Below are 27,184 nucleotides of genomic sequence, written 5' to 3' on the forward strand. Positions count from 1 at the left end.
GAGTAAGAATTAGCACTCTCCCTGTTTTATAAAGAGGCTATAATGAGAAAGATGACCAAACCTAACAAACCAAGACAGTGGTAGAATGAAGTGCTTATCTTTGAACTCCTGGTCTAGTTGTCTTTCCATACATGGCAGGAAGTCTTGCTCAGAAATCTGGAGGATGTCATTCTAAAGCCTTGAGCTCACCCATCTTTAGATTATTTCACTCTTTTTACCTCCATGTGGCTCTCTGTAACCATACAGATGGTACTCAACTGACTACAGCAAATTTTGACCAAGAAAGAAGATAAAAGAAAAACTCAATTCCTACCTCTATTTTAATCAGCTGAAAGGAGATTATGTATACAAACGGCAGGAAGTACACATAGGAAAATGCTGGTATATGGTCTAGGAATGCAGTAAACAGGCAAGAAGCTGCACAAGCCAGTAGTAGTTCTTACGATGTAGCTTCTAGGCTCTATTGAACAGTAACTTTCATGATTACCCTATTTGATGGTCAAAGCAGATATGTTCTCTCACACATAAAGGTTTTGGAAACTACACCAAGTCAACACCATGCTATTCATTCACAATTGATTTTAATAAGCCTTGGCTTTCTTTAAATGTACAACTAATACTTATTTTTATACTGCCTTGTGCCAAAGGGCTTTCAAAGAGATATGGACTAAAGATAATATAATAAATGTTATAATAGTAAATCTCTGAAGATTTCTAGCTTCACAGCAACTCATGAGCCCTACAAACACACATGTATCAGCATGTATGGCCATGCTGTTTAGCTGCCAAGTCGTGTCTGACTCTTTTGCCATCTCATGGACTGTAGCCCACCAGGAGCCTCTATCCATGGAATTTCTCAGGCAAGAATACTAGAAGAGGTTGCCATTTCCTTCTCAAGGGGATCTTTCCAACCCAGGGATCAAACTCGCATCTCCTGCATTGGCAGGCAGATGCTTTACCGCTGAGCCACTAGGGAAACCCCCAAGATAACACCAAATGCTTCTTCAGTCCTTAACCCAATCTGGTATCACTTTTCTTACGTTCTGTGGCATTCTTAATAGTCTAGAATTAAGACCTAAGTGTCTTTAGTTGAAAGTCCGTGTTCTCTAATGGGGATACTGATTTCATAGTAGTGTTATATATACTCATTCTAACTTGATAACAAGATATATATACATTATTGATATAAATACATATATTTTGCCTAAAAACCAAAATTAATTCAATCATATATTCATTAAATTGGAAGACTGGGGGATTGACACATATACACTGCATGAGTAAAAGAGATAACTAGTGGGAACCTGCTGTATAGCGCAGGGAGCTCAGCTCAGTGCTCTGTGATGACCTAGAGGGGCGGGATGGGGGTGGGAAGGAGGTCCAAGAGGGAAAGGATGTATTTAAACATAGTTGATTCACTTCATTGTATGGCAAAAACTAATGTAACATGGTAAAGCCATTATATTGCAATAAAAATAATTGTGCTTATTAAATTAACAAAGGCTTTCAAAAGTTTGAATCATCTAACTTTTAATGAATATGTGAGAAGACAAGTGTTCTCTTATTCTGGTTGTGGGTAAGATAATGAAAAGTTTATAATACAAAGCTTTAACATATGCATATGCCCCTCGACTCAGATAATTTCCAGAGACTTGTCCTAAGGAAGTAACTAATGATTTAGGCAAAAGAATGTTTCTGAGTACTCTTTTATAGTATAAAACTAGTAATAAACTAAAAGTCCTATAATAGGTAGTTATAATTTATAAAAATAAGTCCATGCCATAAATTATCAGATGGCTGTTAGAAATAATGTTATAAAAACATATTCACTGCCACTGAAGTCTTCTAAAGATATAGTGTTTAGTGGGGGAAAAGATGCAAAACTGTATATATTACAAAAATTATGTACCTACACTTATAGGTACATATTCATGATGCTTACATGTATGTCTAGGGAAATTAATCTTTCTAGGATGAACATTCTAGTGTAATAAAATTTTGTTACACAGGTGGAATTAATATATAACATGAAGGTCAGTCCATTCTCTCTTTTAAATAAAGACAGTTTAAATAGTTTTACAGTATGAGCAAAGTGTTTTCGGTGCAAGGAACATTGTTGACTTTTAATGGTAATCTACAGTCAGTACTTCCATTCTGGAGTGAAGGAGCAATTAAAAAAAAAATTCTATTAAGTTACAGACATTTTAGTAAAATACATTAAAGATGAATTATTAGAAAAATAAGACATACAAATACAAATCTCATTTTTAAATCAGATTCACATCAAATAGCTAAAAAAGATTCTAAACTCCTGCTCTCAATTTCTGTACCTATCTTGTCACTGACAGGTAGCCATCCACAGATCATGCTTTCAGCAGCACTGCTTGAAACGATTAAGAAGTCTGTTTGCAGCGGACTAATAACTGTATTGAGTGGGCTATATTTTGATCAAACATCTGGAGACTCTTCTGCAATAGAAAATATTTCTCCAACAAATAGGAAGATTTGGGCTCTTCCTTTGTTATGCTTACTATACTTTTTAACTTTGTCATGTTTTTCTAAAGCTAACAGACATTTTCAACAAAGTCATATATCATTTTAAACCATCATTTCCAAAAGAATCAAACACAATCTCATACAGTGAAACTAAGAGAATTAGTATTTTTCTAATCATGGGGCCACAAGTAGTCATCAGGGCATTCCAAAGGTGATACGACAGAACAGATCCACCTGGTTGAAAAGGAAGCAATGGAAAACGTCGGTAGTGAGAATTTAAGTTATTGATCTGCTCCCAGGGTTGAGCAGAAGAAAATGAGACAATGGGCCAGTTCCTTGGCGATGCAAATACAGTCTCTCAGGGAAAGGCTGCATGAACCTGTGCCACCCTACACAAGGAATGAATCAATGATGGACCTCCATGAACTTAGGACAAAAGTAATAAAGACTATAAACACCTTACTTTATGTTGAGATTAAGAAGAATTTAAGGCTCAACTGATTCTCTGAAAACATGTAGTCTGGTCTCCAGAAATAAAGGTTCATAACCTAGCAGTCTATTGTCGAAGGAAAAATAAACCAACCAACCAACCAACCAGGAAAGTGCTATGAATTAGAAACTGAACATTCCCAACCAGTATGCATATTAATAGGGGGTATGGTACCACTTCCGAGGTGCCACTAGTGGTAAAGAACCCATCTGCCAATGCAGGAGACCTAAGAGACCTGGGTTCAACCCCTGGGTAGGCAAGATCCCCTGGACTAGGATATGGCAACCCACTCCAGTCTCCTTGCCTGTAGAATCCCATGGACAGAGGAGCCTGGTCGGCTACAGTCCATAGGGTCGCAAAGAGTTGGACACCCGATGGAAGCAACTTAGCATGCATGGTATATCACTTTAATTACTCAATTATAGTATTTTTAAACTTCTGCAAGTTTAACCTGTTGGTATAAAAATGAAAAAATATATCTAGTACAGCACCTTACATACAGTAGGTGCTCAAAAAAAGTACAGCTCTTTGAACTGTTGTAGATGGTTAAGTCAAATGCTTTATTCTTGTATTCTTGAGTTTTAACAAGTGAGAGGTTGATCACTAGATCAAAAATATGAAGAGTAATGAATGATTTAGTATGAAAGGAACAGAAAGACTCTAGTGCAGTTAAACAAAAGACAGAGGTAGAACACAGAACTAAAAAGAAGCCTCAAGAGAAAGTTATGAAGTAAAAAATGAAGTTTCTAAAATAGTCAAAAGGGAAAAGGAAGATGTAACATTGTAGGACTAAAGCCTTAAAGGAAAACATTTCTTATTGAAAGCTAAGAATGCAAAATTTAATCCATGAAAAAGCTTGGAGTATTACAGTTTTCTTTTCCCCATCTCATACAAAGTGCATGTTTTCTTTTTTTTTTAATTGAGGCATTATATATGTGAAAGTTGCTCAGTCGTGTCCAACTCTTTTCTACCTCATTGACTATAGAGTCCATGGGATTCTCCAGGCCAGAATACTGGAGTGGATAGCCATTCCCTTCTCCAAGGGATCTTCCCAACCCAGGGATCAAACCCAGGTCTCCTGCATTGGGCAGATTCTTGAGCTACCAGAGAAGCCCCATTATATATGCAATAGTGCAACCCCAAATGTGCAAGTCTGATAAATTTTTACATATGTACAAATCCAGATCAAGGTATGGAACATTTCCAGTGCCTCCTCCCAGTCAAGAGTGACAGAGGATGAGATGATTGGATGGCATTACTGACTTAATGGACATGAGTTTGAGACCCCGGGAGATAGCGAAGGACAGGGAAGCCTGGTGTGCTGCAATCCATGGGGTCACAGAGTCTGACACAACTTAGCAACCGAACAACAACAACCAGTCAGTAACCCCACCACCACCTCCACCTACCACAGACTGATCACCACTGATAAGTTTTGCCTATTTTTGAATATCACGGGATCATTCAGAATGTACTCTCTTGTATCTGGCTGTTTTCACTCAATCTTGTATTTTTGAGACTCATCCATATTTTTGTGGGCATTAGTAGTCTGTTACTTTTTATGGCTGAGTAGTACTTCACTGTACAAATCTACTACAAATTTGCTTGACTGTTCTTGTGTTGATGGGCATCTGGGTTGTTTTCAACCTTCTGCTTTTATGGATAAAGCTATTACGAGTATTGCTGTAGAAGTCTTTTGGTGGACATAAACACTCATTTCTCCTGGATGTATGCCTGGAACAGACTGCTAGGTCACAAGGTTGGCATGTGTTTAACTATAGATCATGGCAGTTTTCTAAAGTGATTGTATCAGTTTACTCTATTAACAATGTTTGAGAATTCGCTCAATTTTAAAAAAGCTCTTTAGTTGAAACACAAGAGCTTTAAGACATTTTTTGGTATTGCCTCTTTTAGAGGAGTAACATAAGCAGATTTCTCACACCTCAGGAAATACACAAGATGATTTTAATAGGTATGGGAAGAAAATAGTACAATTTCTATTTTAGTTTCTTATTCTTTTGCCCAAAAAGTAAACTTTACTAATATTTAATATATAAATTAATACTAGTGTGTTTATTTAGATGGTTATATTTATTCACTTATTGTCAGTTGTGTGTGCCTGGTTGAGCACAATTATGGAACATCTACTAGTAACAGAGTTCTCCCTAAATGAACAAGCTAGCTAAAGGAGTCCTGCAAAAGCTGTTAGTCACTCAGTCATATTCGACTCTGCAACACCATGAACTGCAGCCCACCATGTTCCTCTGTCCATGGGATTCTCCAGGCAAGAATACTGTAGGGTGCTGCTATTCCCTTCTCCAGGGGATCATCCCAACCCAGGAATCGAACCTGGCTCTCTTGCATTGCAGGCAGATTCTTTACCATCTGAGCCACAAGGCAAATCCCTACATCGATCCTACAAAGATGACATGAATAATACAAGCACAAGCAAGCAAGGAAATGGCCAACCTGACAATTCTTTATTTCTTTAGAAGATTAAAAACTCTGACATGCTAGTCAGATCTCACAAGAAGTAGGCAAAATAATTCCAAAAATTAGAACTTTTAAAATATAAACTTACTCTAGTATTTTTTTTAGCCAATAATGTACATTATCAAAAAGATTCAGAAACTCATTTTAGCACAACTATTTTTTAGTATTAATTTAGTTTATCCTCAGGCATAAATGAACTTCTAATTTTTTTTAAAATTTTTTTATTAGTTGGAGGCTAATTACTTCACAACATTTCAGTGGGTTTTGTCATACATTGATATGAATCAGCCATAGATTTACACGTATTCCCCATCACGATCCCCCCTCCCACCTCCCTCTCCACCCGATTCCTCTGGGTCTTCCCAGTGCACCAGCCCCGAGCACTTGTTTCATGCATCCCACCTGGGCTGGTGATCTGTTTCACCATAGATAGTATACATGCTGTTCTTTTGCAACATCCCACCCTCACCTTCTCCCACAGAGTTCAAAAGTCTGTTCTGTATTTGTGTCTCTTTTTCTGTTTTGCATATAGGGTTATCGTTACCATCTAAAGTTATATACGGTGGCTCAGACAGTGAAGAATCTGCCCCCAATGCGGGAGACCCAGATTTGATCCCTGGGTCAGGAAAATACCCTGAAGAAGGAAATGGCAATCCAGGCCAATATTCTTGCCTGGAGAATTCCATGGACAGAGGAGCCTGGTGGGCTACAGTCCACAGGGTTGCAAAGAGTCAGACATGACTGAGCGACTAACATGTTCACTTCACTTTCACAAGTATTCCCATCAGAAACAGCCAGCTGCTATTTAATGTTAAAACAATATATCTGAAAAGGGAGGAGGACAAGAACCACCTGGGGAGAGGCATGAGGGAACTTTCCTGGGTAGTGGTACTGTGCCAGTAGGGGCTTGCCTTCTACCAGTGCACCCATTTGTCAAACTCCCTGAACGGCACATTTACGGTAAGTGTGTTTCAGTCTACATAAATTTTACCTCAAAAGGAAAAAGGGGATCTATTAAAAATATTGACCTCTAGTTAATGACTTGATGGACATGACTTTGAGCAAGCTTCTGAAGTTGGTGATGGACAGGGAAGCCTGGTGTGCTGCAGTCCATGGGGTCGCAAAGAGTTGGACATGACTGAGTGGCTGAACTGACTGTACTGAGTTAATGATACACATGCTCAACTGTGTAGCAGTAAATTATAATGATGGCTGCAACTTACTGTGAGGTGCATTAAAATAAGATGGACTGCTATACACCTAGAGGGATGGATATATAAACAAACAGAGCAAATATAGTAAAATGTTAAGTGTGGAAATCTAGGTGGTAAGGTATATGGCTGTTCACTGTACAATTTTTTAAAAATTTTCCATATATTTGAAAATTTTCATGATAAAATGTTGGACAAGAAAAAAATTTACTCGAGTTGAAAATTTTAAATAGTGTAGTGATACAGGGGAAAAGTTAGAAATTCAAAAAGGGAAAAAGGAAGGAACATTCAATACCAATGCTTAGTGGTTTTACATACACTATACCTGTGAGGTGAGAATTATCCCTATTTTACAGACTAGTAAACAGAAACTTGGAAAGATTACAGAACACGCCCCAGGACACAGAGTGTGAAGCCCAGCCAAAAGCTGAAACCAACCTGATTAAATTTACCAGAGGTCTGAATTCTCTTGGCTCACATTCCTCATAAGGGGATTCCTAGAACTAAAACAAATGTCTTCTCTACAGCAGAGAAGTCACTTCTCCATTCCACGTGGATCAGCTCTATTAGAAAGCTCCTCCCCACAGCCTGAAAAAAACTGTCTCCCCAATGTTCTTCTTCCTGTGTTTGATTCCTTGTGGCCATACAAAATTCCAGCAGGGCTGGCCTTCATATCAAGCAATTGTATTGAAATCGGAATAATTGGGATTTTTTTCCTGTAAGTATTTTATATCATTATCTACAAAGCTATAGCTAGATGTAAAGTGGGGATACTATCTCCTAGAAATGGGAAGAAAATTAAATGAGAACACTGACACATTCAACTGCAACTAACAAAGAGCAGAGACTCAAATGCCTCCTTCTTCTTTTTCTAACCTTTACCTTTATTTGGAAATTACAGCATGCCACTCACTATAAAATATTTTAGAAAATTAGGGAAACTTAGGTCCTTTTCTTGAGGAACTCATTGTTAAATGTGAACAGACACAGATTTTCCCCCCTGTATTTATTGCATCTTATCTAACAATGTAATTGATTTTGTTTCCTCATTTTACTTTCCATATTCCCTTGGTATGGAGTTAAGACTCCTAGGAATTTTATGTACAATTAAATATACAACTAGGACCACTTCTGCAGCACCTTTTTGTTTCAAAATTACTACAGGTGGCCAAGCTATGCAACCAACATGTTAATAAAATTTTAAGTCTATTTTGTTTTTGACTCTCAGGAAATATTTTTCAAAGGTAAGATTAAAGAAAGCCATTGTGTTACAAGAAAATGACCAACTGGTGATGATAACTTTTAATTCACTTTTGACTATCCACAAACATATATGCCCTCTGTTTATTTCTTACTTGAAAAGTATATTCAAGGGATTCTCTAAAGGATTCCTAAAGTAACAAATCTTGCCCTATATATATATATGAAAAAACAACCCATTATTCTACCATGAACTTTGCCTTATTTAAGGACAACCTACAGTTCAGATATGGATAAAAGTTATTTGCACAGCCTCATGGAATCTGAATGAGACTGTTTTTTTCCCCTTGAAATCTGAGGTTGTTAATGTTGGAAGAAATCCTAGAGATGATCATTTTATAGTTGCAGAAATGGATATTCAGACAGTCCAGATGATCAGCCCGTACCAGAGCCCGGACCAGATGTCAGGGTCCCCCAATTCCTGACCCAGTGTTCTTCCCATTTTACAATCATGACAAACTAAAAAAAAAAGAAAAAAGAAAAAAGATTACATCCGTCCATTACTTCAACTTCACTAAATTTCAGTCTGGCCACCCATGATATCACTTCTTTTTGTGAATGGGTGTATTTGGGGGGCGGGGGAGTCTTGGGTATCTTCACTTGCATATAATACAACATTTTTAGAGTTTTTATTCATATTTATGCTACCACTATTTCCCATGTCTAATTCTTTTCCTCCAAGGATACCAATACAGACTTGAACATGCCTTGACCCTCCTTTCCACTACATTTCTTATGTCAAGCAATTAACTACCAACTATTATAAAAGTAAAAGGGACTGATTTTAAAACACAAAGCACACATGCTAGTAAAAGGCCTGGTAAAAAAAAAAAATTAATGTTATGTATTACATGTAGATGCTTTCTAGAGAAAGTGCACAGCGACAACCCTGCTTATGGGAAGAGAGAGCTATTGTGGACTGAGGTGGGGGGCCAAGGATGAGGTCTGGAATCCGACCTAAAACAAATATGGAGGTGAAAAGGCATGAGGAGCTTCCGGGACCCACTAGCCAGTGCCAAGCTGCCAGCTCCAGACTATTCGGTGTCGGTTTAAAAGAAGCAGGGGCACCAGGGATGCTCGTACCCCAGGACAATGATAGAGCAGGCGGGGCACCCAGAATCGCGCTCAGGGAAAACTCAACAAGTCTGGATGGCGAAGGATGCCCTGAGAGATGGATGAACGACTGCCAAGAGGCTGCCGCTGGCTCGGAATGACCACTGCCCCTTTCCAAGATCGACGCCGCGGGCGCCCGCCGGCTCGCGGACAGCCATTTGCACTACGTTCCCCTACGTGCCCCGACGTTCGCCCCGAGACCGCCGAGTCCGCCAACCACCCTGCCCCGGGCGATGCCTCTGCTCCAGGCCCGCTTCCCGGCGAAGCAGGCTCCCGGTCACCGCCGGCCTTCCGGCAGGAAGGCAGCAGCTGGCCTGCAGGGGCCGGAGCCGCCTTCGAAAGTGGGCGGAAGGATGGCCGCCCTCGCGGGGTGCGGGCGCGGCCCGCGGGAACCCTCGCCTCCGGCGCGGCCGAGTTCTCTCTGCGCAGCGCCGCCCGAGCCCTCAGCCCCGGCCGCAGTCGGCCGCTCGCGGCGGGCTCCGCGCTCAGGGCTGAGGCGACGGGGAAAGGGGGCGGGCGCGCCATCATGAAGGGGAAAATGGTGGGCGGGCGGGCCCGCGCGCCGCCGCCGTACTCACCCGGGCGGGCCAGTGCGGGTAGCCCTTCATCTTGGCGAAGACCAGGTCGCCCGCCTTGTACTCGCGGGGCCGCGGACGCGCCATCCCGGCCGCTCCCCTTCCTGGTCGTCCTTGGGCGCCGCTAAGATGCCGGGAGGCCGCCCCCCCGCGGGCCGACGGACTGCGCCGCGCTCCCCGCGGGCCTCGAGCCGGGCGGGCGGGCGGACGAGCGGCCGCTCCGACGAGGGGAAGCGTCGAGGCGGCGGCTGAGGCGAGGGGGTGGGCGGGGGGCTCAGCAGGCCCGGCAAATCACCGCCCGGCAGCGGGGGAGGGGAGCCCCCGGCCGCTCGGCTCTTGCCCGCGCCGAGGTCCCCGCCGCCGCCGCGCGCTGCTCACAGGCTCCGCGTCGCCTGCCTCATGCCGCCGCCGCCGCCGGCCTCCTTCCCGGGCTCCCGGGCGCGGCGCGAGCACCGGGCCTCGCGCCTCCTCCGAATTCCTCCTCGGGCAGCGACCGCAAACACGATCTTATTATTGTTCTCGCGCGCGCTCAGCATCCCCCCCCACACACCCCACTTCCCGCTCCCCACCCCTCCCCTCCAGCGCTGGCCGGTTAATTCCTAGGTACACGGCCGGCTTTCGCGCAGAAACCGAGCGCGCCAGCCCGGCTGCTCGGCGGGCGGGCGGGTGGTAGGTACGTCCTCCCCCAGCACCGAAGCCCGCGCCGGGCGGGCAGCAGCGCCTACTCCGGAGGCCGCCCGCCGCCCGCTCTCTTTTGTTCTTGGCCGGGAGCTGCCAGCCGCAGCCCAGCCAATCACCACCTGGCCGCCCCCCGCCCCACAGGTCCGCGCCACCTCGGGGGCGCTCCCACCAGCCCCCCAGTCCCACGCCCACCTCCCGCTGACAGATCTCCCGCCCGGCTCCCCCCGCCCCCCCGCGCGGGCCGCTTCTACGAGTGCGCTCAGGTGAGGGGGGCACAGAGGCGCCCCAGGCCGGGGGCCGGCCGCGCGAGGAGACCCGCCGCCCAGAGCATCAGGCTGCTGGAAGAAGCACCGGTCTGGGGTCAGCGACCTTGTGGAGGGGGGGGGTCTCACCCTAGGTCGGCCCTTCACAATGCGGTGTGACCCACCCAGGGCAAGCCATTTAACCGAAGTCACCGAAGGTTTTCTAATTTGCCGAGCCGGACAGTCGGGATTCGAACACGGATCTCCGTTAACTCCAGAGTCCGTCAGCGGTTATGCCTTTCCGTGCGTCGGCCGTCCAGGCCTGGAGTTTTGTGAAAGGGACTTCTTCTGGCAGGTCACTCGTTTCCAATCCTGGGAACATTTTGGACGAAGTTTTTTTTTTTTTTTTTAATCTGCCCAAAGAACGAATGAATGAATGCTGTCTCTTTCATCATCCTGAAGCTCACCTTTAAGAAGTCGGCTGCCGCGGCTCCTGAGTATAACGGACTTTGGTCCTCAGCATGTTTCCTTGTGCCTGTCCCTCTTCCAGACTTTCCTACAGTTTCTCCCAGCATCCGCCTTCCTCACTCGCCCTGTAGAAGCGTGTATGTTTTAACCCCTGTTCTTGTTCTTTTATCCAGGGCTTCGGATAATGGGGCGTTAAATTCTCAGACTTCCTGTGGATTGTTTACTTAGTGCTTGACTTTATCTGCTAACGGCATTCCCTTACTCCTGGCATCTGGTGATTTTTCCTTTTGAAATATTTACTCTTCCTCGATAGCCCTACATTTTCCTCTTTTCTAGCTGTAGACTAGGTCCTTTTGCCTCTGTTGCCTGTGTCAGTCCCTTAGAGCTGCTATAACAAAGTATCATAATTATTATAGGCTGGGTGACTTTCAAACAAACCTCAGAAATTTATTTCTCACAGTCCTGGAGGCTCGTAGGTCCAAGATCAAGGCATAGCAATTCAGTTGTCTCCGGAGGGCCTGCTTCCTGTTTCACAAAAAAATAGTCTTTTCTTCCTGTCTCTACATGGGGTGAGGGGTATAGGGGAGGAGGGTGAAATTATCTGGGATCTCTTAATCTCATGATGAGGCCTCCATCTTCATGGAGATTCCCACTTGGCGGTAGTGGTAAAGAATCTGCCTGCCAATGCAGGTGATGCAAGAGACTCAAGTTTGATCCCCTGGAGTAGGAAATGGCATCCCACTCCAGTATTCTTGCCTGGAAAATTCCACAGGCACAGGAGCCTGGTGGACAGAGGAACCTGGCGGGCTACAGTTCATGAAGTCACAAAAGAGTCAGACACGACTGAACACACACACACCATCCTCATGACCTAATCACCTCCCAAAGGTCCCACTTCCAAATACACTGGGCATTAGATTTTAACATGAATTTTGGGAGGATACAGACATTCAGTCTACAGCAGCCTGCTCACGTGTCTCCCACTTGTAGGACTGCCATATGTACCTGTAGTCGTGTCATCATGTCATCATGCCCTGCCTTTGAACTTGTGAATGGTTCTCATATCGTCTTATGCCAAACCAAATCCCTCTGACCCGCTGCCAAAGCCCTGACTGTTGGCTGCTCTCCCCAAATGGTCCTCCCTCCTTGTGGGCACAGACTGGAACTAAGGGAGAGAAATAAGAGGGGGAAAGGTGGTCAGTTGGAAGCCATGGGAGGACTTTAAATAGGAGAGGGACGCAATCATAGTTTGGGTTTAGACAGATTTCTCTGGTGGCCTGTGTGGAGGTGGATTTGAGGGTGAGAGCCTGGGGCAGGAGCTCAGTTGAGGGGACCTCTCTCCAAGACAGAGAAGACAGGGGCTGAGACAGGGCTTGCTGACTCACTGGGCAGCCAGTAGCCAGGAAGAAGGAGGAGTCAAAAACTATTTTCTGGTTTCTGGCTTCAGCAATGGGATGATTAGTTTTGACATTCACTGAGATGAGGAAATCCATGAAGAATGGGCAGTTTGGGGGATGAGATCATGAGTGGTTTTGTGTGTTGAGATTTCACGGGGCATCCAGAGAGAGATGTTTTAGTGGAGAGATGAATATATAGCTCAGGGGAAGTGGTCAAGGTAGAACACAGAGATGGGAGTCATTTCAATAGGAAGGTCGTGGTTGAAACCATGAGAGGGGTTCTAGAAGACCATGCAGAATGAGAAAAGCAGTGGCAAGGATAGAGCCCGGTAACACCAACATCTAAGGGTCAGTCAGAAAAAGAGGAGATCCTGTGTGGTCCTGTGGTGGCGATGGTAGTTTAGTTGCTGAGTTGTGTCTGACTCTTTGCGACCCCATGGACTGTAGCCTGCCAGGCTCCTCTGTCTATGGCATTTCCCAGAGAAGAATACTGGAGTGGGTTGCCATATCCTTAGGAACCAAAGAATTAAAGAATTTTCAGAAGGAAGGAGATGTCCAGATATATGCCACAGGGAGGTCAAGATAAGAAGGAGATGGTGCCATTTAATCTGATGATTAAGTACTTGGTGTCCTTGTTGGGAACTGTCTCACTGAAATGGTGATGAGAAGAAACCAGAGAGCAGTGGCTTGAGATATGAGTGAAAGGTGAAAATGTGGAGGCAAGAAGTGTAGACAGCTCATTTCCAGTGGTGGAGAAGGAGTAGCTGAAAGTATGGAGGGAGAGTTATTCTGTGTGATTGTTTGGCTGGTTTTAAAGATCAGAGAAATTTGAGTTTGTTATTAAGAAGAAGCCAGTAGAGTGGTTAAGACAGAATCCAAGAAAAGGAAACTTAATGGAGGGAGTTCGTTATATCAATAACGCGGAGACTTCTCCCAGTCTAGACTTTGGTTTTAGATATCTTTTTTAACATTAAACAAATACTTTTTAATTGATTTTGAAGCTTGACATACAGGCATATACTCTTTGCTGTATTTTTTTTTAGACAACAATCAAAATGGCCACTGAATCCAAGGTGGAATTATTCTTGCATTTACCTCAATTGATGGAACTGTGTGTTTTCTTATAGAGTGTCTTAAATGTTAAATCACAAAGGATAACATATAATATATATTTTTTTAAGTTCAAAAAAGGCAAACAATTTATTTAAAGGGATATATACATGTAGGGTAAGACTATTAAAACACACACACTGGCAGACACATACACAAGTGAGTGTTTAACCCAAAACTCAGAAGAATGGTTACCTCTGAAAGTGGGGGGAACGGTATGAACAGGGAGGGGCACACGAGGCTCTAATGTGTTTTAAGCTGGCTGATAATAGGTACATTGGGGGGTTTTCTTTTGGTGGGGGGTTCCTACCAATTTATTTATTTGTTTTTATTTAATTGAGCCTTGGCCTGGCTTCTCAGCACACATTTTTGCCTGCCTCTTGTGCCCTACGAAAGATTAATGACGTACGCACATGGGATCCCCTATAGGCTCACTCTGACTGGTCGTCGGGAATCTCCTCATGTGCTTGGCTGGGAGCCCATGTGTCTTGCAGCCAGGTTGGATACAGACCACCTTGTCAACACAGTTTTGCCAGGGATGAAGCATTGCTGTATGGTTTTCACTGCAGATAGAGCTTTCAGACTGGTTCCTCCGCTTTTCTGCAAAGGATTGTTCCTGTGGCTATTTCAGAACAATGCTCTATTCAAATATTTAACAGATAATAAGTAACCCTTTAGAGATACCACTAAGACCATTAAAAGTGTCTGATATATTTTATTTTACTCAGTGTGGCCCCAAGAGCTGGTCTATTTGCTGTCAAAATAGAACATATTAATTTTACTTGAAACTTGGAAAGATCTCCATTCACAAATGGGGATAAGATCAGCTTTCTGTGATCTCTTGATTTCAGCATCCTCAAATCCCAATGGGCTGCTGCATCTCCCTGTCCTTGGCTACCTGATCTGTCTTTTGCCACTCCTCTTTTCACTCACCTGGCTTCCCAGGTGGCTCAGTGGTAAAAAATCTGCTTGCCAGTGCAGGAGAAGCAGGTTTGATCCCTGGATCAGGAAGATCCCCGGAGAAGGAAATGGCAACTCTCTCCAGTATTGCCTGCAAAATCCCATGGACAGAGGAGCCTGGCAATCCATGGGGTTGCAAAGAGTTGGACACTACTGAGTGTCTGAGGATATTATCTGAGCACATCTTCACACATACATCCACACATTTTTGTCAACTCTGTCCTGTTTTTACCTTCTCCTTTCATATCTTGGCTCATCTTTCTGATAAAATTCTTTTAACAGTTCCTTCAAATTCTATCCACCAGTTCATCCATTCCATGTTGCTTCAATTACCTATAATCTATTCCTCCACCCAAAGTTTTATATGAGATGATATATCTAAAGCAGTTGAAACAGTGCCTGGCACACAGTGAGTACTCATTAAATGTTAGTTTCTATTGTTGTCTTTGTTATTGTTGACATGGTATGGTGAAAATAACTGTGGAAACCAAGTTGGGAAATTTTTGTGTTACACACACACTCTACATCAGAACCGCGCTCCCTGGACTTTTCATCAGAGTTCATTTCTACTACTTTTGCCACTAGAGGTATCTCTCCGATGTCCTCTGACCCAATCCCAGAAGAACTGCTCTCACATTCTTTGAAAGAGAAAGGGTTGGGATCCCCCTCGTGGGCCAGTGGCTTAGACTCCACGCTCCCAATGCAGGGGACCTGGGATCCACCCCTGATTGGGGACCTAGATTCTGCATGCCACAACTGAAGATCCTGTGTGCCCCAACTAAGATGCATCCACACAGACAAATAAATTAATTAAAGATTTAAAAGAAAAAGAGGGTCATAAGATGTGACAGTCAAATAAAAGAACTGTAATATACTACTTGTGGTGAGCACCAGGGAGCTCTAAGTCAGCAGAAGTCACCATGATCAGCATGAGCCACGATGGTAGAGGGTAGGGGTCAAAGGTTGGGGTCAGCATTGCGGGAGTGAGGGTGGGTAGCAGCAGCAACTGCACTCAGGTCACACGTATAGAAACACAAAGCTCCCCAATAATGACCCAAGATACAGGTTAATGGTCCCTGTAGACATACTTGAGTTACCTGGGATCTTAGTTGGGGAAGGAAAGGGATAGTGTTTAGGTCCTGGGAATTTTTCTCTCTAATAATCAGAATTCAAAGGCTGTTTCTATTAAGACTGTTCTGGAGACTTCCTGGCAGTCTAGTGGTTAAGACTGAGCTTCCGATGCAGGAAGTGGGTTCGATCCCTGGTCATGGAACTGAGATCCCACATGTTTCGAGGTATGGTAAAAATGAATAAATTCTCCTGCCTTCACTGTCCTGTCTCAGGCTGAGAAACAAACTGGAGAATTTCAGTGAGTTACCAGCTATTTGGGAGAGGAGGTGATTCAATATGTAGAAAGTATTGAGAACAAAGGATTTGCAAATTTAGCTACCACTTTGACTGCTATTGTTCCTATATTTGCATACGTGATGCTGAAGAGAGCCTTGGATCAACAGCATCCATTTCTTCATTGATTTACTGGACAAGTATCTGTTGTGTACTGCTTCATGTCAATCATTGTTCTAGGTCTAGGACTCATGGAGAACAAAGAGGATGGTGAGGGAATCAGAAACATGTTGGATGGAGTAGTGTTGCAGGAGTTCTGAGAGTCCATCTGAAGGGCTGCTGTGTGGAGTGAAGGATGTGGGAGAAGTGATGCTTTGCTAGCTCTAGGCCTACCTAGCCATTGAGAGGAGTGGCAGCTTCCATTTTGACCCTCCTGGAGACCTGACCCACTGTGTCAGTAATTATAAATACCCTTCTGGTATGGAAGGGGAGGGAAAAATGGAGGCAGACAGGCCCTGGAGAATGAAAGACTACACAGAGAGAGAGAAACCCAGCCAGCCCCCAACTCTTCTGACCCTTCTAGTTGAGGTGCCACACATGTGAACAAAGCCTTCTTGGGTCCTCCAACCCCAGGAAGCTACCCTCTCCAGACACAGAGACAGGCTGTCTGTAATGAGCCTGGCTCAAGTTGCAGAATCATGGACAAGTAAATGGTGGCAATTGTTTAAAACCACCCAGTTTGGGATGGGTTGTTATGCAGCAACAGATATCTGAATCATGGTTTCATAGCAGATTAGATACTGCTAAAGAGAGTTTGTGATCTGGGAGGTAGGTCAAAAGGAAAAATATTCAGACTTAGGCCCAAAGAGATAAATGGAAGGAAAAAAACAGAAAAGAATGTAGTCTAGCCACACAAGCCTTCTATTGGTTAGTATTTCTAAAGTATTTTCTATCTGTGAGATAAGGTGAGAAAACCTAATATGAAGTCTCAGTGTTAAGGAAAGAGAGAAAATGGGATAGAAGCAGTATTTGAAGCCATGCTGGTCAAGAATTTTCTAAAGCTGATTAAAGCTATCAAGCTGTAGATTAAAATATACTTTGAATACTTGGGTTATATGTGTAGAGAAATAAAAATAAAATTCACAAAAAGTGAGATGAGGTAAATGGAATGAAAAGGCCCCAGGTCCTAAGATAGTATAGAAAGTAGCTAAAGCACTAACATATGACATTTTAATAAGTTAAAGAGTCATATAATGATCTATCAGTTCCTGATAGAAGAAATGAACAAAAAAAGTATGTGATTTAAGTAATGTAAGTAATAAACCAACAAAGGTCTGTATAGTCAAAGCTATGGTTTTTCCAGTAGTCATGTACGGATGTGAGAGCTGGACAATAAAAAAGGTCAAGTGCTGAAGAATTGATGCCTTCCAACTGTGGTGCTGGAGGAGACTCTTGAGAGTCACTTGGACTCCAAGGAGACCAAAGCAGTCAATCCTAAAGGAAATCAACCTTGAATATTCATGGGAAGGACAGATGCTGAAGCTGAAGCTTCAGTACTTTGGCCACCTGATGTGAAGAGCTGACTCGTTAGAAAAGACCCTGATTCTGGGAAAGATTGAAAGCAGGAAAAGAAGAGGATGAGATGGTTGGATGGCATCACCAATTCAATGGACATGAACTTGAGCAAACTCCAGGAAATAGTGAAGAACAGGAAAGTCTGGCATGCTGCAGTCCATGGGGTCACAAAGAGCTGGACACGACTGAGCTACTGAACAACAACAAGTAATAAACACAATCTTATTGATAGGTTTAGAACACAGTACCAAATATCAGTAGAATACACATTACTTTCAAATATATGGAACATTTACCAAAATTGACCATATGCTGACTTTCAGAGTTAATCTCAACAGCTTCCAAAGGATAAAATTAGGCATGATGTATTCTCTGACCATAGTGGAATTAAGTTCTGAAGTCACTGACGAAAAGGAAACTAGGAAATTCCCAAATATTTGGAGATTAAACAATATTTTTATTGTCTAATTATGTGTCAAGAAATTACAATGGAACTCAAAATACACTTCGAGGTGAATAATATTGGAAACATCATGTATTTTGCTTGTGAGAATAAATTAAATCTGTGTAGAGAGTCTTAAATGCATATATTAGGAAGAAAAGGATGAAAAGCAGTGATCTCAAGCATTTATATCAAGAACTTAGGAAAAGCGGCTTCCCTGTTGTTCAGTGGTAAAGAATCGCCTGCCAGTGTAGGAGACATGGATTCAATTCCTGATCTGGGAAGATCTCACATGCCTCAGAACAACTAAGCCCACGAGCCACAACTGTTGAGCCTGTGCTCTAGAATCCGGAAGCCACAACTATTGTGCCCATGTGCCACTACTACTGAAGCCCACACACCCCAGAACCCATGCTCCACTACAAGAGAAGCCACTGCAATAAGAAACCTGTACACTGCAACTAGAGAGTAGCCCGAACAGCAACAAAGACCCAGCACAGCCAAAATGAAATAGATAAAATAAATAAAAATATTTAAAGAGAACTTAGGAAAAGAACATAAATGTACACCCAAAAAAGGAGAAGAAAGGAAATAACAAAAAGCAGAAATAAATAAAACCATAAAAAATAGAGAGGATAAACAAAGCTGGTTTTCTAAAGGACTAATAAAATGGATAAGCCTCTGTCAAGACTAATCAAAAGAAATAGAGAAACAACAAATAATAAATGAGAAATGAAAAGGGAGACATCATTTCAAATTCTATAGACATTTAAAATAATAAAAAGGCATTGTGGACAACTTTATGCTGTTATATTTAGAAATTTAGATGAAACTGAAAACATTCTAGGAAAACATATCTTACCAAAATTCACACAAGGAGAAACACAGATGTGAATAGTCCTAAATCTACTATAGAAAGAAATTCCATCTGTATGTGAAAAAGTGAAAAAATGTTAGTCACTCAGTTCTGTCCAAGTCTTTGCAACCCCGTGGACTGTAGTCCCCCAGTCTCCTCTGTCCCCTCTGTCCCTGGAATTCTCCAGGCAAGCATACTGGAGTGGGTAGCCATTCCCTTCTCCAGGGGATCTTCCCCCTCAGGAATCAAACCCAGGTCTCCTGCACTGCAGGAGGATTCTTAACTGTCTGAGCCACCAGGGAAGCCCCAGTAAAGGGAAATCTGCCCCCAAAGAATATTCCAGGCTCAGACAGGTTCACTGGTATATCACAGCAAATATTTTAGGAAGAAAAAGTGCCAACTCACACAACCTCTTTCAGAGAATACAGAAAGAAAGAAGACCGGGAAGTTGTTTTATAAGGCCAGCACGATCTTAATATCAAAACCTGACAAGTATAACACAGGAAAGGCAAGCTATATACCAATGGCTTTCATAATACAACTTAAAAAAACTGAACCAAAATATCAACAAACCAAATCCTGGTATACATAGAAAGAATAATATAACATGACAAATTTGAATCTAATCCAGACTGCAGGTTGCTTAACACTAAAAATTAATGTCACTCACAATGTTAATATATTAAAGAAAAATCACATGATCATTTTAAGAAACTCAGGAAAAGTTATTTCATCATATGTATTTTTTTAAGCAATAGCAAACTAGGGATAGGTACTTTCTTAACAGAATAAAGGGTATATACAAAAATCTATAACAAACATTATACATAATAGTGAAATACTGAAAATTTTCCCTATGATTGTGAACAAGGTAAAGATTTCTGCTATAACCACTTATATTCAAGATTATATTAGATTTTTAACTTATGAATTCAGGTAAAGAAAAAAAAAGTATGAGGACTGGAAAAGAATAAATGTACTGTTACTTGCAGAGGACATAATTTTGTGTGTACTAAATCTAAAATAATCTATTACAATTAATAAGTGAATTCAACAGTATCACCAAACAAGAGGTCAGTATAGAAAAACAGTTGCATTTCCATACACCAGCAATAAACAATTAGAAAATGAAATTTTAGAAATGCTATCATTTGTAATAGCATCAAAAAAATCAACTACTTAGGAATAAATTTAATGAAAGAATTATTAGAACTTTGCACAGGAACTATAAAATATTATATTTAGAGAATTTATAGAAGAGTTAAATAAATGAAGAGATATACCATTTTCACAGATTGGAAGACTCAATATCATAAATGTGTTATTCATTCCCAAACTGATATATAGAACCAAATTAAACCAAATTAAAATCCCAACAATTTTTGGGGGGAGCAGGATGTGGAAATGGACAGGCTGATTTTAAAATTTGTATAAAATGCAAGGAGGCAACAATAGCCAAGACAACACTAAAGAAGTGAAGGACTTCCCTGGAGGTCCAGTGGTTAAGACTCTGTGCTTCCACTGCAGGGGGCTTGGGTTCAATCCCTGGTTGGGGAACTAAGATCCTGCATGCATGTGGCAAGGCCAAAAAAAGAAAAACGGGGAAAATAGGGTACAGAAATGGATAAAAAGACAAACCATAGAGTGTGAGAAAATATTTACAAGACAGGTAATCAACAAGGAGCTTATATTCAGAATATATTAATACCAAAAGGAAAAAACCTCCTATAAGTCAATAAGTAAAAGCAACAATCCAAAAGCAAGATGGTTAAAAACTTGAACAAGAACTTCACAAAAGATGTTAGGCATGTGAAAAGAAAATGAATGAAAAGCTTCTCAAATCATTAGCTATCAGAGAAATGCAAATTAGACTAATAATGAAATACTACTACCCTCCTAAGAAAATGGCTAAAATTAAAAGTACTAACAATCCCATGTGTTGGCAAGAAATGTGGAGTAACTGACACTCTCCAAGACGGCTGGAAGAAGTATAAGTTGGTATGCCAATTTGGGAAATAATTTATCACTTACTAAACATGTAATAAATACAGATTCATCTAAAAATGTTGAGCAAAAGTAGCTAGGCTCATGAAAGAATAAATACTATGAGATTCCATTCACAAAATGTTCAGAAGTTATCTATAGTATGAGAAGCCCAGGATGGGTGCTGGTGCTCAGTCATGGCTGACTCTTTGTGACCCCATGGACTGTAGTCTGCCAGGCTCCTCTGTCCATGGGATTTCCCAGGCAAGACTACTGGAGTGGGTTGCCTTTTCCTTCTCCTGCAATCAGGAGAGTGACTATCTTTAAGAAGGAAGATGGAGATGATAATTGTGAATGAGCACAAGGGACTTTTGGGCGCCTGGGGGATGTTTACACAGATGTGTTCACTTTATGATAATCATGTTGTACACATGCTTTTTACCACATCTTTATAATTGTTATACTTGAATAAAGTTTATTTCAAAATAAAAATGAATGTTGGTGGACCATGGCTTAAAAATTCTGAAATCAACTCCATTTATATGCTTTTGTGTCTAAATGTTTGATTTTCTTGACAAATCCCTAAAGGATGAAGAGGATTTCTTACTTTCCGAGTGACTTCAGGAATGGGAGATAATTCTTAGAAAGTACACAGAATCCTTTCTAGATAGTTAAGGACCTCTTACCAATAAAATTTGAACTTCTCAAGGGGGAGGGACTATTTCATTTACATCTGTATGCCCATCACCTGACCTAGCTCTAGGCCAGGGATGGCAAATAGATTTCACTAACTGTGCCAACTCCAAATTATCAACAATGGCTTTACCTGAAACGCCATATAGGAAAATGCATTTTGAACCTTCATCCAGAACCAGTGGGAAAGATTCTGTATTCAGTTTGCAATGTCTACCATGCGTACTAAATAAAAAGAGTGGCACAGGGATTTTCCTGGTGGTCCACTGGTTAAGACATCAAGCTTCCCCTGCAGGGGGCACGGGGTTCAGTCCTTGGTCAGGGAACTAAGATCCTGCATGTTGCATTGGGCGGCCCAAAACTAGAAACAAAACAAAATGATGGCACACACAACACATAGCCTGTCCTTTGGGGCTTAGGGATACCACAACCATGAGATCTTGGCTGGTGATGCAGAGCACTGAATTAAGACCATTGTTTGCCCAGAAAAGTCAATGATTCAAATCTGTAGAACTAATTACTGTGGAGGAAGTTTTGACGGAAAAGTTTTGATGGAAAGAAAAATAATAGTAAAGGATGATGGCGGTAAGTCAAAGGAAATGGCAGGGGAATCAGAAATAGTACTTATTGAAACAGAGCAGGACCCTATGGTCCTTCTCCCCCATCCCCCCACCACCCCATGTCCTCTGCCTGCCTTTTGTCTGTGGAAACCTTTGGTCAAAGAATAAGTTTAATCAGAGAAATGAGAAATGCAAAAACAAAGGAAAACAGTCAAAGGAGACCAAATAATGATAATGTAGTCATTAAGCATAGTCAAGGGCCTTTACTTCCTTCTCAAGGGCTATAGATAATATTCTGGGGCATCTCCTGTGAACTGTCTTACAGATACTAAGAAACCAGGTGGAAGAAGTTAACTACATGATGACCAGACTATACTCCTTACATAAACTGCTACAATTCTAAGAATTGGCCTCAAAGAAATGGAAACAAATGGACCCTGGAACTGAAGATTAACTGTACCTAAAACAATCAGGATGATGCTGGTCAGACCACCAATGACGGATTTGAAGATGACTGTCAGAGATAACTGTGCTGTTTCTGCATGTAGCTCCCACAACCCCCAACGTCTGTCTATAAAAAAGCTCTTGCCCCACTGATTGTCAGGTGGCAGGAGTTGGCCTTTGGACAGACTTCCACCACCGCCCCCCTCACCAGCTGCCAGCATCTAAAATAAAGCAAACTTTCCTTTCCTCCAAACTGGACTGTTTACTGGCTTTTTGAAACGCGATTGGCCGGACTCCACACACTTTTGGTAACATTATGACCTCTAATGTCTATACATCAACTTTTCCCAAACAAATATTGCTTTTCAGGATATTCATAAGCAGATTTCCTAATACTTGTGAGACTCAGGTCAACGGTATATATTAAAACCACGTATCATACAAGAATGGGTTTCCCTGATGGCTCAGTGGTAAAGAATCTGCCTGCCAATGCAGGAGATGCAGGTTCGATCCCTGGGTGAGGAAGATCCCCAGGAGAAGAAAATGGCAACATCTCTAGTATTCTTTCCTGGAAAATTTCACGGACATTGGAGCCTGGCAGGCTACAGTTCATGGGGTTGCAGAGAGTTGGACATGACTTAGTGACTAAACAACAACATCATACAAAAGTACTTTAAAGTTATAAATAAAGCTAACATATTGTTAGACAAAATATGTTCTGCTCACTTACTTTGGCAAGTGTTCTTTCAAAATGATAGAACTGGAAAATGTGTAAGCAGCTAGAATCTTTATGTGATTGAAACATGGCAAAAATCGAGGATGATGAAAATAATTATTATCATGCATGTCTGCCTTGTTGTGTTGATGGTCCAGTGATGTTTGGGTGAGTAATAAATTAAAGGTACACATGGTTAATCAATTGTTTTTATGTGCATCACATAACATTTATTTTCCTGCCCTCATTTCAGCAAAATCAATATTTCTATAACATGTATTTTATTGATAATGATGTCAGTTAGACATTACTAATGTCTGTAATATACCACTGTAGTTCTTGGATGATTTAAAAAAAATTTTTTAATTATTACAATTTGGAAAAATGTTGCTCTCCTAGAGCAGTAACAACTGTAATTGCTAATATTCTCAAAGTAATACCTATATTCAGAAAGAAACCAAGAATTTTACTTATTTTATTTATCATGGATATCATGATATGCAACAATGGGGTTGAATATATAAAATGATTATTAATATAGAATTATACAAATTTTAAAATTTCATCATATACTATTATATGATGAAATCACATTATTATAAAATATTTTAATATCATCATTTAATGTTAGTATTTATCATGATTTTTATCATCTTATAAAGGAATATCTGAATACATACTATATTTATTCAGCTATTTTCAAATTTTTTCAGTGTTGAAATATTCTGTAGAAAACCAAAATAGCAGTATCTTGCTTGACTGATGCAAATTTCTCTTTAAATGAGACTACCTCTTGATTTGGGCTTCTCTGGTGACTCAGTGGTAAAGAACCCGGCTGCAATGCAGGAAGTGCAAGTTCGATCCTTGGATCAGGCAGATCCCCTGGAGGAGGAAATGGCAACTCGCTCCAGAATTCTTGCCTGAGAAATCCCATGGACAGAGGAGACTGGGAGACTACAGTCCATGGAGTCACAAAGAATCAAACATGACTTAGTGACTAAACAACAACAACCTCTTGATTTAATTTGATCAGAAAAAAGTCTTCATAGAATTAGTTTCAGGATCATTTGTAAGTAAGTCTTCTCCTTTAGAATCAAGCAAATTATTTTGTTTCCATGTTCTGATATCCTAGTATTTTACTGGACTATCACCTTTGTTGCATATTTCATTTGTAGCTTCTTTCAATTTAGAAAAACATGTTCTCTAAAATTAAAAAAAATGAATCCTTTTGAAAGTGAAATAATTTTAAAAAATAAAATTCTGCTAATACTCTTAGTAGCAAGCAACAGTTTATATCAAATAATTGCAAATAACAAAAATTCAAGATTATTTGAATTTTCCAGCAAATACCATGATTCGTTTTTCATTTGAGGATTTTCTGTAGTTTTAGTGAACTCTTTCTGGGCATTTCATACCTGTCTAAATTAAATCAAATAGCCTCAACAACATTTAGTTGGACTATAATTAGTGTCTTAGAATGGTTGTTATTTTATGTATATTTTCATCAATATTGTTCTATCTTAGGGCAGAACTACAAAAATTGTAGGGGAGGAAAAAACTTTCTTTATCTTTTAAAATTCTATGACTGGGGCCTAAGAATTAAACTGACAAAGACAGATTAACAAGAGGAAAGGCACACAGATTTTATGTAATGTTAATACAAATTTAAATTTTTACATGCATGAAGGCCTTCATAGAAAAGCAATTAGGACCCCAAACAAACAGTTAGACCTGGGAGCTTGTATACATTTTAACAAAGGATGATCAATATGGAAAAATGACAAGACAAAAAGGAAAAGGGGTTTGGGCTTCTGTTGTTGTTCAGTTGCTAAGTCATATCTGACTCTTTGTCACCCCATGGACTGTAGCACGCCAGGCTTCCCTGTCCTTCACTGTCTCCCAGAGTTTGCTCAAATTCATGTCCATTGAGTCGGTGATGTTATCTAACCATCTTATCCTCTGTCGTCTCCTTCTCCTCCTGCCTTCAATCTTTCCCAGGATCAGGGTCTTTTCCAGTGAGTCAGTTCTTCTCATCAGGTGGCCAGAGTATTGGATCTTCAGCTTCAGCATCAGTCCTTCCCGTGAATATTTAAGGTTGATTTCCTTTAGGATTGACTGGTTTGATCTTGCTGTCCAAGGGACTCTCAAGAGTTTTCTCCAGCACCACAATTTGAAAGCATAAATTCTTTGGCCCTCAGCCTTCTTTAAGGTACAACTCTTACATCTGTATATGACTACTGGAAAAACCGTAGCTTTGACTGTACGTATATTTGTCGGCAAAGTGATGTCTCTGCTTGTTAATACATTGTCTAGGTTTGCCGTAACTTTCCTTCCAAGGGGCAAGTGTTTTTTAATTTCATGGCCCTAGTCACCCTCCGCAGTGATTTTTGGATTCTAGGGGTGGTAAATTGTGGGAAGGGAGGAAACTAATGGAAGATAATGGTTATTTTAGTAAGATTTGTTTGTGCAGACCCATCTTGGTGCTGACTTTCTGTCTCCAGTAATAAGAATTGTTTTCGTCCTGGTATAGGAGAGGGAGGGGAAACAGCTGCACTAAGGAAAACTTATGACCTGCTTTTGAGGAAAGAACATTTTTTTTTTTTTCATTTGCAGCTTCTTAATTGCCTTCAGCTCAAAATAATCCTTATGCCAAAGAGGCATACTTTCAGGTGGCATAATCTCATCTTTTGATCTCCTACAATATCATATATAACCTCTGAACTATTTCTCTTATCAGAATAGATAAGGCCATATCTTTTAATGTTAAATTCAAACAATCTGCTATAGTTGGTACAAAGAATACTTCTACTTCTGGGCCAAAATTCTGGCTTATACACCTTTCTCTTTATTAACTGTTAGTACCCTTGACAGATTTTTTTCCCCAACTTTATTGAGATATAACATTGTGTATATTTAGGTTCATAATGTGATGATTTAATATACATGTATATAGTGAAATGGTGTTTCCCTGGTGGCTCAATGGTAAAGAATCCACCTGCCAATGCAAAAGATCTGGGTTTGGTTCCTGGGTCTGGAAGATCCCCTGGAGAAGGAAATGGCAACCCACTTCAGTATGAATTCCAAGGACAGAGGAGCCTGGGGAACTATAGTCCATGGGATAGCAAACAACTGAGGGACTGAGCACACATACACACACAGTGAAATGATTATCATGATAAGGTTGGTTAACACACCCATCACTCATGGATTACTATTTTTCTGTGTGGTAAGAATTTCTAAGATTTACTCTCTGGATTTTCCTGGCGATCCAGTGGTTAAGACACCAGGCTCCCAGTGCAGTGAGCCACACGTTCAATTCCTGTTCAAGGAACTAAGATCCTGTATGTTGCTTGCTTCAGCCAAAAAACAAATAAATACAAGAAGTTAAAAAATGTTTAGTCTCGGCAATTTGCAAGTAGATGATTCAGTATTGTTAATTTTAGTCATCATGCTGTGCATCAGATTCCCTAGAATTTATCCATCTTATAATGGAAATTTGTATCCCTTGATCACCATCATCCATTCCCCATGCTCTGGTGACCACCAATCTACTTTCTGATTTTATAAGTTCCACTTTTCTAGTTTCCATATATGAGATCAGACAGCACAATGGACCCTAGAACAATGCAGGAGTTAGGAATGCTAACCTTCCCCTGCATATAACTTATAGTTGGCCCTTTGCATATGGAATTCCTCCATATCCACAGTTACAAATCTGCAGATTCAACCAACCTCAGACTGTGGAGTACCACAGTATTTACTATTGGAAAAAATCTGAGTATAAATGGACCCATGCCGTTCAAGCTCGTGTTTTCACTTAGCATAAAACCCTCATGTTTCATCCATGTTACTGCAAATGCAGAACTTCTTTCTTTTTTTAATGGCTGAATTATATTCCATACATATATATATGTAGCCTGCCAGGCTCCTGTGTCCATGGGATTCTCCAGGTAAGAATACTGGAGTGGGTTGCCGTTTCCTTCTCCAGGATATATATATACACACACACACAAAAGAAGAGGAGAATTTCTTGGCAGTCCAGTGGTTAAGACTCTGCACTTCCACTGCAGGGGGCA

At 41.2% G+C, this 27,184-nt stretch overlaps 1 protein-coding gene across 2 annotated transcripts in view; it reads right to left on the minus strand.

The window, feature by feature from the left end:
- The window catches only part of HDGFL3 (HDGF like 3), a 78,826-nt gene extending 67,675 nt beyond the window's left edge, over window positions 1-11,151 (minus strand). The window contains exon 1 of one of the 2 annotated variants that reach the window (XM_043434612.1): window positions 11,029-11,151. In XM_043434612.1, coding sequence (XP_043290547.1) covers window positions 11,029-11,136 — 108 coding nt within the window. In that variant the 5' untranslated portion in view covers window positions 11,137-11,151. Of the gene's footprint in view, window positions 1-9,641; window positions 10,199-11,028 lie in introns of those variants that run through there. The other variant, XM_043434613.1, reaches the window with a different exon arrangement.
- Window positions 11,152-27,184: the final 16,033 nt, after the last annotated feature.

The sequence above is a fragment of the Cervus canadensis genome, chromosome 17, assembly GCF_019320065.1.
Source record: "Cervus canadensis isolate Bull #8, Minnesota chromosome 17, ASM1932006v1, whole genome shotgun sequence".
NCBI lineage: Eukaryota > Metazoa > Chordata > Mammalia > Artiodactyla > Cervidae > Cervus > Cervus canadensis.